The 18,533-nt window shown below is 51.6% G+C and overlaps 2 protein-coding genes across 4 annotated transcripts in view; one reads left to right on the top strand and one right to left on the bottom strand.

The window, feature by feature from the left end:
* ARHGAP26 (Rho GTPase activating protein 26) overlaps positions 1 to 18,533 on the bottom strand; it is a 128,535-nt gene that overhangs the window by 35,062 nt on the left and 74,940 nt on the right. For all 3 annotated transcript variants that reach the window (XM_069869453.1, XM_069869452.1, XM_069869454.1), the window contains exons 18-19: positions 10,469 to 10,628; positions 2,492 to 2,630 (exon numbers count right to left, since the gene is read on the bottom strand). In XM_069869453.1, coding sequence (XP_069725554.1) covers positions 2,492 to 2,630; positions 10,469 to 10,628 — 299 coding nt within the window. The remainder of the gene's footprint in view (positions 1 to 2,491; positions 2,631 to 10,468; positions 10,629 to 18,533) is intronic.
* Positions 14,978 to 18,533, top strand: part of PDLIM4 (PDZ and LIM domain 4) — a 445,004-nt gene continuing 441,448 nt past the window's right edge. Inside the window, exon 1 of the mRNA XM_069869464.1 lies at positions 14,978 to 14,981. The gene's annotated coding sequence lies outside the window, so the exon portion shown is untranslated. The remainder of the gene's footprint in view (positions 14,982 to 18,533) is intronic.

The following is an 18,533-nucleotide window of genomic DNA, read 5'->3' on the forward strand; positions in this document are numbered from 1 at the left end:
TGCTGGAAAGAAAGGCCTAAGGGACAGCTGGGCTCATACATCTTGTGCAATCCTCCCTTCCCTCAACAAGAAACGCTCCCATTGCTGAACTCTCAGCCAGCCTCAGCTCCCGCTCCTCCAGCTCAAGGCAAAGCAACACGCTGGAGCGAGGTTGAGTTTTCACCACCTACCCAAACTCTTGTGAATCTTAAAGAAAAATAAGTAGAGCAGAGCCACAGGAGCCTCGCTGAAGCCTCCGGCTTCTCTGGGCTCTCCTCCAGCCAACACCGCACCTCGCCAGAGCGCAGAGCAGCGGCTTCTGGCTGATAACCTGATCCAGGGCACTGCCCGAGCAGTTATACTGCTTATGATGAATAACTGGAACAAAATGGTGTGTTCACTGTTAACGACATTCATTCACAATATCCACTCTTTTCCTGGGTCAGCTGTAGACAAAAATGTGAATATTTAACAACAAAATAACCACTACAATCATCTAATCCGCTCTCTTGCATGATGCTGTCTGCTGAACATTGTGATTTTTGACTCACACACAGCTTTGTATGATGGATTTTAGTGAAAATTTTAGAAGGTTATTTGACTTCGATGAACAGATTTCAAGTAATGGAAAATTCACTGTCCCACTTAGTTTCTTGTTATGGTTAAACTACTCTCAGTCTTAAAAAATGTGCACTCTTTCCATTTTGAACATGTCTAACTTTGATTTCCAGCTACTAGACTTGTTATGTCTTTGTTTCATAGATGAATGACTCCTGCAGCTTGCCTCCGGTGCTCCCATTGTGCCTGGGGCTCCTCTGAGCTCTTTCCCTCTTCCAATACATATTTTGAGGCACAAGCACCACACTGATCACGTACTCCAGGGCTCTCTCACCCCCCGAGAGAGCCACCCACAAAGGCAAGAGGTGCTTCCACCAGACCTGGAGCTTTCACTGAACCTGGGCGCAGCCAGCGCTCTGCGGCGGGGAGGCTGCCGGAGGTGCCAGCTCTTTCTGTGTCCCAGCAGAGCTGCTGCTGTGTCGCAGCTCAGGCCACGATGCAGACGTGGCACTCGGCTCGGCTTGAGCTACTGTCCAATCCTCCTGCTTCAGCCTGGCATAGAGCCTTGGCCCTTCTCCGGACCAGTAGTAAAGGAAACCTCACATTATTCCTCAGCTGACACACGTAGCAGGGATGGCAAACACTGAATAAAATAGTAGTGGCTTCCCATAGACGCAATCGATTACAGACTGTCAGGAGGAAAATTGAGAAAACATGGCTTTGCGTGGGAATAAATAAATGCAGAAATGAAGAAATGAACTCAATACCTCCTCTAGGCGAGGGGAGGGTGGTACATGGAGGCTCCAGCAGCCGGACAGCTCTAGAGTCTAACAAGCAACTGCTTCGTTAGCAGCAAATAAATTACTTAGGCTGAAATTTCAAAAGCAGCTTTTGATATTTGAGGCTCCACTGAAAGGCGGCTGATACACTATTTCCAGAGCACGCTTTCATACTGCCACCGCTTCCTTAAACCCACACGTATCATTATGACATCTTCCGAAATGAGTGCCTGATAATTAACCGTAACTCAATCAGAGGCAGAGAGGCCCAAGATTCAAGAGTCAGCAAAGTGCACAGCAGCCACTCCGCCCACCCTGCAGTTTTAAGTCCTGGGAAGATGGGGTGACTCCAGCTTTCCCCTGCTCCTCACCCCGCCGCATTCCCCTTCCTGCCCCAGCAGAATGATCTGAGTGAGCACTTGTTCTGTTCACCAGATCACTCTCCTGCTTTTGGTAACTGGGACAGTTCCCTGGGCAGCTGGGCAGTTCCAGGAGCAACCCAAGGCAGAGGCTGGGAGTCCATGGCCAGGAGGAACGGGAGAGCTAGGAATTGGGTTTACACTGGAACGCAAAGCAACAGCCTGAGTAGACACATTGCTGCTGCTCCATGAGCAGGGATGGGGCACTGACTCTTCCACTGAAATATCTGGAGCATCAATTAGTGACAGAAACAGAAAGATGATCCTCAACATTTGTAAACTGCTGTAGTACCTAATCCCCAAGAAAATGCAGAACCTCCTGGTCGAGGTTTTGTGTCTGTAAAAGGCAAAGTGCCGTGGATATCCAAAAAGAATCACCTAAGAGTGCCATGTGTTGCTCCCCACGTGCTGGGGCACATCTCAGCAGCTGATGCTGGTGAGGACAGGGGTTGGGGAACATGAGAACCGGAACGCGCGGGGCCCGTCAGGTGGGGAAGGGGCAGCAACACTTTATACTGCGCTAACGCAGCCTCATTTCAAGGCCCTGGTTAAGGGCTTGGATGCCAGGCAATCTTCACACTCCCCATCAACGTAACAGCAGAGGAAACCTAAGTCCGATCCTGTTACGGGAAACATCTCATCCATGGATACCAGTAAAATCGCATTTTGTGGCATGGGAATTACAATCCGTTAGTCATGGTTAGGGCAAAAACCTTGCCAAGTGGGAAAGCTTGAGCTGCAGCTCAGCACACTTACGCTTCTCATTGGGCTGCGGCGTGTGGAAGAGCATTAGCGGTCTCTCGCTGCAGGAGGGTGGCTTCGAGTCCGTGCTCTTCTTGCGAGATAACAGCAGCTGCGAGTTCAATGGCGGAGTCTCTGGCACTGTGTTAAATATCTGTTAAAAAGAATAAACAAGCTGTTCTTTGGCATCACGATCCAAGGGCTGGAGCACCTCTGTCAGGACAGGCTGAGAGAATTGGGGTTGTTCAGCTGGAGAGGAGAAGGGTCCGGGGAGACCATAGAGCAGCTTCCAGTACCTGAAGGGGCTACAGGAAAGCTGGGGAGGGACTCTGGAACAGGGAGTGCAAGGATAAGATGAGGGGGAATGGCTTTAAATTGGAAGGGGGAGGATTTAGATTAGACATTAGGAAGAAATTCTTCATGCTGAGGGTGGGGAGGCCCTGGCCCAGGTTGCCCAGAGCAGGGGTGGCTGCCCCATCCCTGGAGGGGCTCAAGGCCAGGCTGGAAGGGGCTTGGAGCCGCTGATCCAGTGGGAGATGTCCCTGCCCATGGCAGGGGTGGGACTGGATGGGCTTTGAGGTTCCTTCCAACCCAAACCATTCCATGATTCTATGACCACCTCTTCGCACAGAACTGGCTGCCTACCTGCCTGCTCCGCACTGCTCTGCCACCTCCCTGCAGGGCAGTGTCGAAGGAAGACACGCATTCAGCAAGCCAACATTTTGGGCACAGTTCCCTGAATTCCACACTGCTGCCACGTCTGCACTCCCTGTCTCTATTCTTCACCCAAAACGAATGTCACAAGATGCAACAAGTCCCAGTAACTTGGCACCCTGCTGAGTCCCCGAGGGTGCACGATGCCCCAGCAGGTGATGGTGAGGGTGCCCCAGGCAGGACAGACTGCTTGGTCCCTGCACGCATCCCCACGGCGCATCCCCCGGCGCCCGCCCACCGGCTTGGGAAAGTCTTCGTGACTCCAAGCCACAGCTGTCAGAAAACTCAGTAATCACATTTTTCTCAAGGGGATGGAATTTTCAATCTGCACGAACCAAAAGCGCAGCGGGTTTGTTTGCTGTTGATATTTGCTTATTTATTGTCTCTTTTCTGGAACTCCAGGCTCAGAGAACAGTGGTGTTGCCACAAGACCAGCTCCCTCGAGATCTCCTTTCCCTAGAGGATACCAAATCCATCCTTCAGCACCTTTCCTGGTCTACCTGCTCCAGCCAGAGACCTGACCAGTGCTGCCAGGGTGGCCCAGAGGAAAATGATGAGGACTGGGAGTCCCTGGCCCGGGTTGCCCTGAGAAGCCGTGGCTGCCCCATCCCTGGAGGTGTTCAAGGCCAGGTTGGATGGGGTTTGAGCCCCCTGATCCCATGGGAGGTGTCTCTGCCCATGGCAGGGGATTGGAACTGCATGATCTTTAAGGTCCCTTCCAGACCAAACCATTCCATGGTGCTATGAAAACCATTTTTCAGAGGCAGATCGCCGCGCCCCACAGCACCAGGGTCACCCTGTGGCGCACACGGACATCGCTGCTGGTCACCAGCAACCCTGGCCCTGCAGAGAGCCAGGAAACGCCGCCTGCCAGCCAGCAGAGCGGCTGCCAGCTGCTGATTGTTTGGTTCATGTAACAACAACAAAATCCTCAGGCATACACACAATCCCTCGCGCTGATCCCTACAAATAAATGCCTATGGAGCCAAGAAGCGTTAGCCAAGAATGGTAATGGCACATCTCTCCCTAAAAGTGTGAAGAGGCGGGCTAGGAGACAGCTTTGGGAGGAACTTATGAACCTTTCTCAGAGAATACAGCCCCTCATGCTAAGGATAACACTCCTCATCATTTCTATTTGTAGGGACCCACTGCGTGGGCTCCAGTCCGGCCCCTGACCCGCAGCGGGGCTGAGACGCAGGGAGCAGCGATGAATCACCGCACAGAACCCCTGCGCACGGCCAGCCCGGCCCTGCCAAGTGAGCAGTGGAACCCGACTGCGCGCAGCCGAGCACGCTGCGAAGCAGATGGATGGATCACGCAGTCCTACGGCAGCCCTTCCCGGAGAGCTCTGCTGAGCTCATTCACACATGTCTCCTGGGCTTACGGACAAACAGAGGGAGAAGCAGCCCGAGCTGCGCTTTCTGCTTGCAGCTCTGCTTGTTTTCACCCCGCGCACGCCTGCCTGCAGCCGATCCCACCTCCAAAGCAGCTGTTTCCCAGGCTCCCCATGGAGTTTGGGTACCAGCAGCTCCGCAGCCCCTCGCACGGCTGCTGCACCCCACTCTCTGCGCTTCATCACCCCCCTCAGCACCCCACCAGCCCCTTCAGCACCCCACCAGCCCCCTCACCATCCCACCATCCCCCTCACCATCCCTCCAGCCCTCCCAGCACCCCACCAGCCCCCTCACCATCCCACCAGCTCCGTTCCCCACAGCCAGCACAGCCTCCGCCTGCTTTAACACACACTTCTGCTTTCAAAAAGCTTTTCAATAGTAAATTCGACTTGGGAAGTATAATGAAATATATAAATCAAGGAAGATAAAAGTAATGATTTATGAATTGCATTCTATGCAATGATTTCCCACAGCACACTTCAAAACGAACTTCCAGGATTTCATTATGGGGTTTTTTTGGTTTTTAGTGAGAGAAAATATATACACTCTTAAATTATGAACTCTGTGACTAAACCCAGCCTCGGCTTAGAAGGAGGATGCATTTTTAACCACAGCTGGAACATCATTATGAAACAATTTTAGTGCAAACCTTAATCACCTGACATCTTACGCACTCCAGCTTGTCACAACCATCTCTACACCTCGGTTACGATGCCTGATCAGCATGACACACGCCTCACCATGCCCTCCCTGTCCTGGGCTCTGATGGGCTCATGCTCCACTCCAGCCCTTGGGTTTGCAGCCCACGCTTCAGGAACAGCCACCACTGCGACGGCTCAGTAAACACACCTCTGGCTGTCTCATAAACTTCTTCTACTGAGCTACAACCTCTCCATGAACACCCTTTGGCCTGGAGCAGCAAGCTTCCCAGAGGAACGCCGGCTGCCCCGGCGGCATGGCCAGTGTGCCACGAGGACAACAGCACCACGCGGCTCCTGACGGAGCAGAAACACCAGCGTTTCTCCAGAATGGCCTTCAGCCCTGAATCTCCATGGTGCCCCACACCTACTAGGGCATCTCCACTGAGATGAAGCTGGAGAGGAGGGAGCAGGAGCAGCCTGGAGGCAGAGGCAGGGCTATTAAAAGCCGTTCTCTCCCACCTTGGAGCAGCACAAAGCACACAGGCTAAGTTTAGCTGCTCACAATGGAGAAAAGTCAATCAACAGCTACATTAAAAGAAAGCACAGCACTGGGTTTGGAAGCCTAAGGAGGGAGCAGTCTGAGCCCCCAACAACAGTGAGGTAAATAGCTCCTTGTAGATGCTTTGCCATCATTACGTACCGGGAAATGACACAGATCTCTTCAGCAGCAAAAGAAGCCGGCACTGCTGGACCAAAACCTCTTACTCCATGTCCCTCAGCTCAGACAAAGCTTGCACAAAACCCCTGCTCTTCTTCACAGGAAAGTTTCTCAGGTTCGTTTCATTTTTTAATTTAACAAGAATAGCAGAGACGTGCTCCTCACCGCACAAACCTGTGTTACAGCTCTCCCAGTCACAGAGACCAATTAATGGGGAGAGAGAGACAGTTTAATAGCCAGAGTGGGAGAGGAGCAGCCAGGATTCATAAATCACATTTACAGCCGCACCACGCTCGGTCGCTTGGTCTGATGCAAGCGGCATTTTCACGACTCCACAACACCTTCTCCCTCGTCTGCAAACAGCAAAGACCTGGCGGCACCACATCTCAGATGGCAGTGAAAAGGCTTTTTATAATACCCCTCCTGCATCTGAACGAAGCACATCCAGGTGCCGCTACATCCATTGTGTGGCCTGTCACCAGCGCTGAGGACTGGGGCATCTCCCCAGCACCATCGCCTGCTCTGGGCAAGGAGAGGGAGGAGGCACACGTGCTTCCCATGGGTTTTGGAGGAATTACTGCCTGCTGCCAGGTCGCCCACGCCCGCACTGGGGATGCTGGTGGGGCCGGGATGGTGTCCCCTCCGTCAAAGCCCTCCTTCCCTGCCCAAACCCCAGCACACACTGCAGGATCTCCTCACACTTGGCATTAATTACTCCATGATGCCCATTTTATTGCAGAGAAGCTGGAAACCAGAGGGGTTAGGAATCCTGCCCAAACCAGAGCGACGCATCCAACCTCACTCTGAACCCCTCCAGCAACGGGGCAGCCACCCCTGCTCTGGGCAACCTGGGCCAGGGCCTCCTCACCCTCATGTTTCTTCCTAAGATCTGATCTAAATCTCCCCTCTTTCAGCCTAAAACTGTTCCTCATTCTACCCCTGCACTCCTAATCTCTAACCAATCCTGGCTGCATTAACATTTCACCTGGTCAGCCTTCTGTCTGGAGGGAACATCAACAAGACAGTAAATCAATCTCTTAATTTTGTAATGCTGCAGAATGATGGCCTTTTCCAGAGAACCATAAAAATTTAAGCCTTGGAAAAGAACATGGATGGACATCTGCGGCCATCAGATGTAACAGTATTTCAATATTAGTTTTGGCTACCATTGAAATTTTAATTGAGAAATAAAGTGTCAAACGGCAATAACTTGAGAAACCAGGCATACAACGCAGCATCCTTGCTTTGTTGCACAGGATGCACTTTTGGTTTGCCTGTCATGGCAACATTGAAAGCCACAGGAGAAAAATAAATTTTATCCATTTAATTATATCTAACAAGGATATATTCTATAACACATTATCGTAATGTATTGTATTCAAACCTACACAGAAAAGGCTGGGAATCACTAATGGATAAATCTTGTCAGGAAGCGAGTTGATGTTCTCTTGGGTCACTGGGGAGCACCAGGCTTCTGTTTGCTGTGCTGGAACATCTACCAGGCAATGAAGCCACTGCCTCCTCCTTGCCAAGCCCTGATCCTACACCCATCCCAACACCATTCTGCATTTCCAGAAGTTGTGGTGTCAGTACAACCCATGGGAAAGCACCCAAAGCACAGTAGTTACCTGCGGCAGCTCAAATCATAGAGAAGCGCAAGGGCTGTGACACCTTGGTGTGTAGAGACCTCGAGGACAACTCGTCTGAGAGGCTTTAAAAAACATCTCAAAGTTTATTGCTGTTACTGCGAGTAGAACAAACAATTTGGATCTGAGACCTGGAAACCTGTTAAATCTCCAGAAACAATTCAACTTTTTGGATCACACACAAGGTTTAATGGTCTGTGTCGGACGCTCTGGCAATGAAGAGCAAACCATAATTTACCAGTCCTTCCAGGAACCTTCAGAAAGTCCCTGTTTTGCTGACTATGATTCCAAACCACACCTCGCTCCCAAAGCACATCGGAAACATGGCACGCAGGGCACGCGTTAACCCAGAGGCGCTGCCAAAGGGAGCAAAGTTTGCATTACCCAGTGAAGTCATCAGATAATCAGCACCAAATCCTGCAGCATCCTTCTCTCACAATTTTATGGCTTCGGGATGAATGCTTTTCTCCAGGGATAATCTCAGGTGGAAGAGGAGCCAAATCTCAGGTGGGGTGACTGCACATGCTGGCAGAGGAGGAGGGAGCTGCCTAACACCCCAGCCCCTCTCCACTGCCCTGGCAATCAGATAACCTACTGAAGCGACTGTGTAAACAAGCTGCCAGCAGTTATTCAGACCAAGAGATGTTATCACCAGGCTTGTTTTTCTTTTTCTGGTTACACAATGACAACAGTAATTTTGACGGGAGAGGCATTCCACTTACCTGGGGGAAATATAATCTAAGAGCAGACAGTTGCGGATTGCCAGGAACCATTCAAATCAATTACGATGTCCCTGTGAATGCACTTAATCATAAACAGCACCCATGAGTCACCGGGGTAAAACAATATAGAGCCCCAGCAGCACCGGCGCAGGCAACCGGCATCGCTAATCACCCCGGCAGCTCCTGCAGGGAGCCTTCACCAAGCTCGCATCAACCGAAATTAAGAAATACACTGAAATGAAACGGTCCTAAAGTGGGAGCCGAACCAGCCCTAACACTGCACTTGAGAGGTTTTCTTCTCCCCAGTCACCTCTTCCTATCTCCCTCCTTCCCAGGACGCTCTCCCAAGAGCCCTGGAGAAATGAGATTGCGGGCGTTTCACGCGCAGCATCCTTGTGCCAAGCGGCAGCTGCCGATGGTCCTGGCCCCATGAGCTCTGCAAGCCCCACGAGGGCAGCTCAGCACCCCGCAACTGCACCTGCGTGCCCAGGGCAGCAGGAACCCTCCTTGCAGAACTAATCGGTGACGAACACATAAAACCACCTTGCAGATTCACCCTCTGCTGGTGCCATAAAGTACTTCTAAGGAGGGGAAAGCATCAGAGCAGCAAGACATCTTTGGGTAGGAGCTGTAAGTTGGCTGGTGAGCACAGACAAGCCCTGCAGCCCACCCAGACACAATCATTGCAGAAACCTCCCATCAATCCTCCACAGATGCCATCTGATGGAGGGCTCGGCAGGCAAAGCAAGAGACACGGATTAGGCAGAAAAAAAATCAATGCCTAAAGAAATGTTTCTGTAAGGGCCCACGAGGGAAGGGCTCCATAAAGCAGAGTGAGGGGACAGGATATAAAAGCTGCTCATAGCAACGCTATGCTGCTCATAACACTGGTGGTGCAGGCAAAGAGCTTATCTCCACCAGGGAGAGGTGGTGGATGCTCCCTGTACCAACAGAGAGATGGCCAATAGATGGAGGTGACCATCAAAGGCCGATGTAAGGTTTCATGACGGTTCCTCCATGCAGGACGAGAGCTGGCGGAGCTGAGCTTTGTTCATTTTGTTCATCACTGCTGCTCACACCCCCCTGCACAGCAGCTCATTATTAAGCCATCACCACCGTTACATTCCATACAGAGAAGAAAATAGCTCCTTCATCCTAAATACATACCATGGCCTTTATGTGTCGGTGGAAGCACTTTCCCCAAGAACATACAACAACGGACACTGTCTCCCCATTCCTGCTGGCCGCACGTTTGATGCCCCTTTGCAGCCCCACACAGACGTGCCCTGGGACTGCTGCCTGCACCACACATACCTGAGGCTCAGCCTCGCACTTTAAAATGCAAGAAACCCTCTGCATTCAAGCCATCTACCAGCAAAGCCCCATGCCGGAGCGCCGATGTCACCCTGTCACCGCAGACCCAGCCAGGGGCAAGCCTGCCTCTACTTCTTCACAGTGTGAATGCACAAATTATTTCTTTCCAATCAAAGCAGAGGAATAAAAAGTCGTAAAGAGGGAATTGTTAGACTTGAGAAGAAAATGGCATTATTTTAGCGCTGCTTCATGCATGCAGCCACCCCACACGGCCAGCCAGGAGGGACAGCTGGTGCCACGGCCCCACTGAGCTCACAGACAAGAACATTCTCACCACTGACAACACAAACACACCATAATTTAGGTGACCAACACTGTAGATAAAGCCAGTGCTTGAATAAACGCAGATTTAGTCAGAGAAGCAAGAAGCCAGCCTAGGTCTTCATCTCACACCAGTTTCTTTTAGTGCTCATCTCTTGAAACTAAAGATAAATTCCTGTTAAACAATGGGAAAAAAAGGGGGGTTTCTGCAATGGGGACACTGATGTGCTGACTCACACTGAGATGACCATAAAACAGGCTGGTGGCCAGCACGCTGCTTGTGCAACTACAGCCCAAGAACCGGCACTGTGGGAGCCTCTGTGCCGTATCCTGAGCCGTGTCCATCGCTGGTGGGAATGCCCGGCACGAACTGGCTGCTCCCCACCCCGGCACAGCCCCAACCGCCTGCCACCGCGCCACCTCCGCTGGGGGGCCCTGCCAGAGGGGGCTGCAGCTCAGAGACAGACAAATTTGTTTTCATAAACAAATTCATAAACTGAAAGAAGAAAGTAAAGCCATTACCTTCTCATGGTTTTCTATTAAAATTTCAATCACAATGTTCTGAAACTTGATGTCCATAATGGCAGCAACTGTTTCCTCTTGAGGTCGAAGCAGCGTTGGCCCAAACACCACACCCAGATTGGCCACAGTCATCAGGTTCTGCTTGTGATTATTTGCAACTCTGGAAAGGGAAAAAAAAGGGAAAAAGTAGGTGACAGAACTAATGTGCTCGGAACCCCCTCCCTGCCTCAGGGCTGGCACAGAGTTCCCAACTCTGTTTACATTTCTTACACTCCTGGTGAGCTCCTTGAAGGCTCAGCCATGTGGAAAAGTACAAATTTAACTGTTCTGTTCCTGGAGCCCTCTCAGCCCCAGTGAATTGGCTCATCCCATAGAACTCCAATGCTGCGCCGGCCACCGAGGCTCATGTTGCAAACCACGCCTAGAAAAACCATCTCAAATCATTAATGCTTAAAACTCCTCTAAAAACAAATCGTTGGACCTGACACATGCTGCTCTCCAGCTGCACGAGTGACCTAATATGTTCCAAAACCCAATTCCTTCTCACCCATTTAAGCTTTTGTCTGCACTGGAGGTCAGCCCCATCCAGCCCAACCAAACCAGGCTGGACGGTGAAGATCAGGCTTTGACGCCAGACCCACATACACGCACACGTGCTCTTCTCCACCTCACCAAGGAATCCGCTCTCCCAGGAACCCACTGACACTCGAGCCTTCCTCCCTGTCATCTCCATCTATTTTTATGTTCACAAGTATCACAGACTGGTGGGAGCAGCTCAGTTCAGCAAGGTGAAAGGGCTCGCACTTGCGAGCTGGCACCTGTCTAGTGTGTGTTTTGGGGGGGTTAGTGCGGAGGAGCTCCAGTCTGTCACTGGTCCTGGTGCAGAGCAGCAGCCGCCCTACGGGGGCACGTCCTCTGCTCCAGCTCAGCCCAGAGAGCCCCACTGCTGTGCAGAGAGGGCACGCTGCAACGAGGGACGCAGGCTAGAGGGCCTCGTGCCGTGGCCGACTGCGAGTGCTGAGTGACCTGGGTGCTCAGCTGCTCCGTGGCAAACACCTGCTTGAAGCACAGACCAACCCCACCAGGTACCGTGGACTCCAGCTGTGTCACACACTGGAGTCACACGTAACGCAGTGACACGTGCACGGGTGACGCAACGAGAACTTGCGGTGGAAGCCCTACAGCCCCAGCTCGGCAATTCTTGTGGTTTTCTCCTGACCTCTTCAACCAGGAAACTCGATGACTTCAGGCAGTGCAATCGCACTATTGTAGCTGAGGGGGCACTTTCTAAGTGCCTTTTCCCTTCACTTTATCTCCTGTTTTCTCTGGACAATGCACAAGGCAAGCACAAAGGCAGGCTGAGACTGTCCCAAAGAGTTATGGCTGTGAGCTTCTATTATATCTCAGGGACAAGACACCACAGTGCTCATTTGTGTGCACACTCAGCTTATTTATGCCCCATCCCTGGAGTTGTTCAAGGCCAGGCTGGAAGGGGCTTTGAGCTACCCGATCCAGTGGGAGGTGTCCCTGCCCATGTCAGGGGGTGGAACTGGATGGGCTTTGAGGTCCCTTCCATGATTCTGTGATTCAACACAACGTAAGCTAGGGCTGGCTTAAACAAGAAGATACTTTCCACCCTTTTTCATCCAAATCCCACCTGAACCAGCAAAGAACTCTTCATTCCTCATCCCTATATACAGCTCCTCAGGCAGCAGAAGAGAACCTCATCATCCAGGGATGCTCAGGAGCTCAAGATTGCTGGCTTAGCTCCCCCCACAACAGCATCTCAGCCCCACTCTCTGCCCAGCCGAGCTGCACACGCTGACCGAGCAGGAGGGGAGAAGGAATCTTTCTTTAGGAGGTCAACCTTACAGAGCAGAAAGGCAGAGGTCCAACAGGAAACAAAATGTTACTTGGGGAGAAATTTGCTCGTTTACAGAAAAAAACCTACTTATATAGGGAGATAAAACCTTTTCCCCACTCCAAGCCACCTCCTTATCAAGACATTTACAAATGCCAGTGGCATTTTTACATTGCAACATCTGTGTTGCAGACACGTGCTCACGTGCTATTTGGGCTTTGAAAAGCACAGCTGTAATTCAAAGAGTTTTGAAAAGTACTAATAAAATAATAATTTTAACGATCTTCTGTGGTTGGTAAAACAATGTTCATTTATAAGAAAACAACGGAATTGATCGAAGTCTTGCAAAATTACGTGCCTCCATTTCTCATTACCGTTACCGTGTAATTCATCACTCTAATAAATTGCATTGTCATTGACTCATTACAGCGAGGCACCTGGGCACCGTCCTGTTAATTATTTCAGACTAAACTATTAACGGCTTCCCAACGAGGGCCCGCTCCTGCAGCACCGGCCGCAGACCTGAATCAGCCCTTTGCCCGAGGAATGCCCAGGCACCCAGACACGGGTCCTCACCTCCACCCCTCAGACAGCACCAAACTCCTCTTTACTGCCTGTGCTCTGAGTTTGGGAAGGTCTGGTGGCACACGAACCTCGGATCTGGACCACGGGTACTTTTCCAGCAGTCATCTTCATAGCACTCGGTTACCAAAGCTATGCTACAACACACGATTCACCTTTCACAACCTTCGAATTCCACATCCATTACCCACATTATAATTTACTAAAAATTATACCTCTTCATCATCCTTTGTACTACAAAATAATGCCGCAGTTTCTAAAGACGGGGTGTTCTCACCCCAAAGTGTGCTTAATGTCGGTGCTTTTCGGCAGGCATTGTTAGTGCCATTCCGGAGCTGCCCTTTAGAAGGTTTCCAAGTATTTGCTGTCTTTTCCTTTTAACCTGCTGTTTCTTTCTGGCTTCCAGTGCACTCTGAAAGCAATTGCACTAATGGTAATTTAGATGGGTCCTTTTTCAGTTCTCTCCCCATCCACACTTTGCAGAAGTCACTTCCAGTACAAGCAAGAGGTGGGACTCAACAACTAATGGAGAAACACGCAGATCAACCTCTTAACCCCTGGTTGGTGCTTTCAGTGTGCTGGGCTATCACCGACTTTTGGACTCTGGGCTGTTCTTCCTCCACGTGCCTCGGGATCGGCGGGAGAGCAGCCTGGCAGCATGGGTCAGACCCAGAGCCCCCAGACCGTTGATGCACTCAGCCAACAAGCAGCCCTGCAAGCGGACATCGTTCTGTGAAGATCTGACCCACTCTCTGCAAACCCAAGAGGCTACTGCAAGCACCCAGCCCAAGGAGCTGGGGACCGAGCTCTGCCACTCGAGGGGACGGGCTGGGAGCGCAGGGCTCCCACGGGAGTGCTGTCCCTGCAGCCTGGGCTGTCCGTGGTCACCCTCTCGCTGCAAATTCACTTTCAGAAAAACAAAGGAGAACAGAAAGGAGTAAATTCATGTTGTGTGTTAAATTAGATTATGCTTGGGTTGCTTGGATACTGTATAATCACCAGCACGACCAAACATAATTTAATACAGAGTAATTGGTAGTCAAGCCTCAGTACAGAAAAAGCATAGAGGAACAGTAAATATTTCTGTGCTGCGCTGGCTGGCAACCAGCATCGCGTAACAGGGGAGAAGTGAAGCGGAGCAGGGGTGCTGTGGGCTGGGGGAGGGCAGTGCTGGCCCTCTTTTACTTTACAGACCTTAACAATACAAATTTCTTCAGCCTAGCCAACAGTTTATATTTACTTTCCTGGCAATCCAACTAAAGAACTCCAATGACCTACAGAGAAACCTGTACTGCGGGAGCAGCGCCGGCAGGCACCGCAGCGGAACGCCACGCACAGCCCCAGGGGCAACAAAATCAGACAAACTGGGGACTTGAACTGGCATCAGTAGGATGAGCGAGCAGCAGTGGACACTGTCCTGTGGGTGCTGGTTCCTCAGTGACAATGCTGTTCTCCCTCAGCCCAGCAACCGCCCGCCTCCCCGGGCAGCAAGGGCCTCTCCAAGGGACACACCGTGGCCCCAGCCGCGCTCCTCGCAGAGCTCTGGCTTTCTGTGCATGTATTTTATACACAAAACACACATATCTAAGCCTCAGTCAAAAAGTGCTGTTACCGGTTCAAACATCTTCCCTGATTCAAAGAAAAATCTCTGAGAAAACAAACATCTGAGAGGGAACAAAGGCAGAGTCTGGAGTGTTTCTATTTCCATGCCTGGGACAAACTATTGAAAGCAAAGTGCTTGTTACGGCTGGCCTAACGAGACCTTATAGGATGGGAAATAATGCAGCTAATTCGTATTGCCACAGGTAAAATACGCTTCATGTCTGGTACCACCGTGAGAGCTCCTGTTTCACATGGAAAGCCAATCGTGCAGAGGGCTAGCAAGCCCCAGAGTTATTTAGGCTGCTCTAAGTAGTTTTTTTACAAATTAAACACTTACATTTAACTCTGGGCATGAACGAAAGATAAAAAGCACAGGGAACGCAGAGAGCAGCACCTCTGGATCCACCATCTGCTCGGTGGAGAGTGAGCCGGCACGTGGAAGAGCAGGACCCAGCCAAGGCAGCAGCCGTGCTCCCACCCGGTCCCTATAAAGAAAATCCTGCCTAGGGGGAGCCCAGGTCCCGACCCAGGGGGAGAGAGAGGCTCAGCAAGGCTGCTGGGCTTGCCAGAGGTGCCTTCATTCCAGTGAAACCCCGCGGGCAGTGTCCCTGCCCTCCCAGCTCCCCCCTTTTCCAACCATTTCGTTCGGATGGCGCACGGTGCTGGACAGAGAGCGGGCGGCTGCTGGCACACACAATTGGTGGTATTTATCAGATAAAATCGAATGAGTTCTGGGAAATGTTCCTGAGTGCATTCGAGTCACCCCTCCACATTATTGAGTTTAATTGGGCTGCAGCTGATGAGCGTGTAGGTGGAGAGCCAGGCTGGCTGCCACGCCAGCAGCTCCTACTGCTCAGCTTTGCCCCCCTCCAAGGGGCCGGAGGAGCTGAGCCCTGGGGATCACTCTCTCCTTGCTCAAACCCACCACGGGTTACCCAGCCCCGACAGCCCGCGTGCCTTGGGAATGCCGTCCGGCAGCTGGGAGCACAGCCGGCGTTTCATTGCAGGGGCATCGATTGTAAAATGCTGCAACACAGAGCTCATCAAGCCTGGCTGAGCACGACCACCTTGGAGAACCACGGAATGGTTCGGAATGGAAGAGATCTCAAAGCCCACTCGGTTCCACCCCCCTGCCATGGGCACGGACACCTTCCACTGGGTCAGGGGGCTCAAAGGGATGGCGCAGCCACCACTGCTCTGGGCAACCTGGGCCAGGGCCTCCCCACCCTCACAGGAAAAGACTTCTTCCTAAGGTCTCATCTCAATCTCCCCTCTTTCAGCTTAAAACCTGTCCCACTTGTGCTATCCCTGCACTCCCTGACAAAGAGCCTCTCCTCAGCTTTCCTGGAGCCCCACTCTGTACTGGAAGGCTGCTCTAAGGAAGACTGAATGGCAACAGCACCCGTGCCGTTCCTGGTACCCAAAATCAGAGAAGCCCACTACTGAGTTTCATCAGAAGCAAACCTGAGCCAGGACAGACACAATTCAAGTTTAAAAAAAAAACCTCATAACAATGATCATGAAAAATCTGTCAACCACATGTTCAGATGATCGCTCCTACAACTCACACAGGCACAAGAGGAGGTGACAGGGAGATCAATCTGCAGTGGCCTCTGGCAGGCAAAGCAGAGTGGAGAACTGGGGAGCATGACCAGCTCCACTGCACCTCCTGGGCAGGGGCACACACAAACAGAAATGATACACCAACAAATCGCATGACCGTAACTTATCCTGTCACGTTTACAAAGGCTCTGGATATGCCTGCACGTTTCTGTGCTGCTCTTGGATGAGTGGAGCTCTGTGAGGGCCAGAGGAGCAGGGGGGGATGAGCTCGCAGGGCTTGCTCAGCCGCCACGTGGTCACTGCATGTTCTCAGCACGCAGGAACAGGGATGGGAGCATGGGTAAAACAACACCATACACAGCCCGAGCCTTCTGCAGGCTGCAGAGACAGCATCGCAGCTTCTAAAGCGCGGCTGCTCGATCGCCGAGAGCCAAGCACTGAGGAATGCAGATGGAGGCCAGCGGATGCAGATGGAGGCCAGCGAACCCAAAAGGAGGACAGATCACCAGGGAAATACAAAACCTCCCAGCGAAAACGAGCAGAAACTTTCTGAATGCAGCTGACAAAACCTTCAGAGGCAACACTGAGAATTCAAAGGGGTTTTCAGCAAGCAGCCGCATTGCTCTCAGGTTTCCCTGCTCAGCTGGGACACAACATGCACCACACCGTTTCTGGATGGTTTGACTTGCTCTAACAAGACTCTCTTTTTATCCCGGGTGAATCTGGCCACAGCTGGATGCTTGGGTTCACTCCCAGGGGAAAAAAAAAAAAAAAGTGCTCATATCACACTGAGCAGATGCAGAGGCCAAATGCAAAGTTTAGTATCGGTGAGCATAATTGGCGTGAATACCATGCATGCTGCAACTTGCAAGGAAAACACACATGGTGCTGCGCTGCTCCTCTGCTTTATAAACCAAGTTGCCTGGGTTTCCCAAGCCATCAGTTCTGGCTTCGGGCAAGCTGAGCTTGAGGCGAGATCTCAGGGGGGCACTGAGTGGGGATCCTACTGGCCAACTCCCAGCCCAGGGCCAGGGCACGTTCCCCAAACCCCGGCAGTGTCACTGGTTTCCACTGATCCCTCGCTGAAAGCCACAGCCACACGTTGGTGTTCAAACATCACTGCAGTGATGGGCATCACAGAGGAGCTGCCACCCTTCCCTGCAGGGGACAAACACTGCTCAGCATAAAGGGCAATCCAGAGCAGCTCTCACTGAAGACTCCAAGTCCCACTCTGCGGGGACGCAGGAGACACTACCAGGGAGAGATAGCAGCTACTTATCGGAAATCTTTTGCTCACTCTAGATCCAATCTGTTTCTGCACACAGTTTCACTGTGATGAACAAATAAAAATAATCCAGATGGTTACATGTTATCAACCACCTCTATCCCACAACGCGAAGTTTAAGCGCGAGCCTACAGGAATTCCAGCCGGGGTAACACAACACGCCTGGTGCCTGTCCCGGAGATCCCGGCTCCCTGGCGGGAGCTCGGCAAGGATGCTCAACCACTGAAACTCCACAGCAAACCCAGCGTCCCCCGCATCACACGCTGCTAAATGACTGGCCTCACCAGCGTGGGTGAGGTAAGCTGTAACCTAATTAAAGACACCCGCTATCGCATCTCAAGAAATGATTCTATGCGGGATGAAGATATGAGAGCTGCAAAGAATCTGATAAGAGACATGCTGAGGTCTCTAAAGTGCATTCCTCTCCAGCTAAAAACTGGGGAGCCATCAGAAAACATAAAGACCTTTTGGAGCAGCACAGAAGAAAAAGCTACCAGAAAATGCAAACAGCTAATCTAGCGGCAATCCAGGCTGAGGAGGTTAAAAGTTCATTTGCAGAAGGAGAACAAAACCTTTTGCTAATTTACACATTACAGGAAGCCAAGCCCAAAAAAATACAGCAAACACCTACAGTTTTTTGTGTTTTGGTTTGTAATTCTGCAGAATCTCATATTAAAATCAAAACCAGAGCAGTACGAGGGAGGCAGGTCGCACACCTCCATTGAGTCCATGCCCCCGCCAGGGCCTGCTAAGCCTCACCGGGCTGTGCACCGCACAGGGCATCACCAGCAACCTCAGTAAAGCTCACAGAGGTGCTGCTCTGCCCCACAAGGTTCCGCTCCCTCCAGCTCCAAAGCGAGGATGGTCAATAAGGGCCCATTGCCCCGTACACAGGGGCTGCCTCCCGCAGCATCGCTCCAGTGGTGGGAATAAATCCCCTCACCGCAAGTCTCGAGCAGCAAAAATACCAGGAAAGCAAGGGAAGGCATTCCCAGCGTCATCATTACCCCAGGTGCGTTGCAGGCGCAGCTCGGGAGGCACTGGCTGTGCCGCTGCCGTGTACCTGGTGTACCTGGTGTCAGGCCCTCCAGGCTCCAGCACGAGGAAGGTGCCAATCTACTGGCATATTCCCAATAATCCAGTGGATTATTTTGCAGAAGGCAAAGAAAACT

The sequence above is a fragment of the Phaenicophaeus curvirostris genome, chromosome 15 (assembly GCF_032191515.1).
Source record: "Phaenicophaeus curvirostris isolate KB17595 chromosome 15, BPBGC_Pcur_1.0, whole genome shotgun sequence".
In the NCBI taxonomy this organism is placed as follows: domain Eukaryota; kingdom Metazoa; phylum Chordata; class Aves; order Cuculiformes; family Cuculidae; genus Phaenicophaeus; species Phaenicophaeus curvirostris.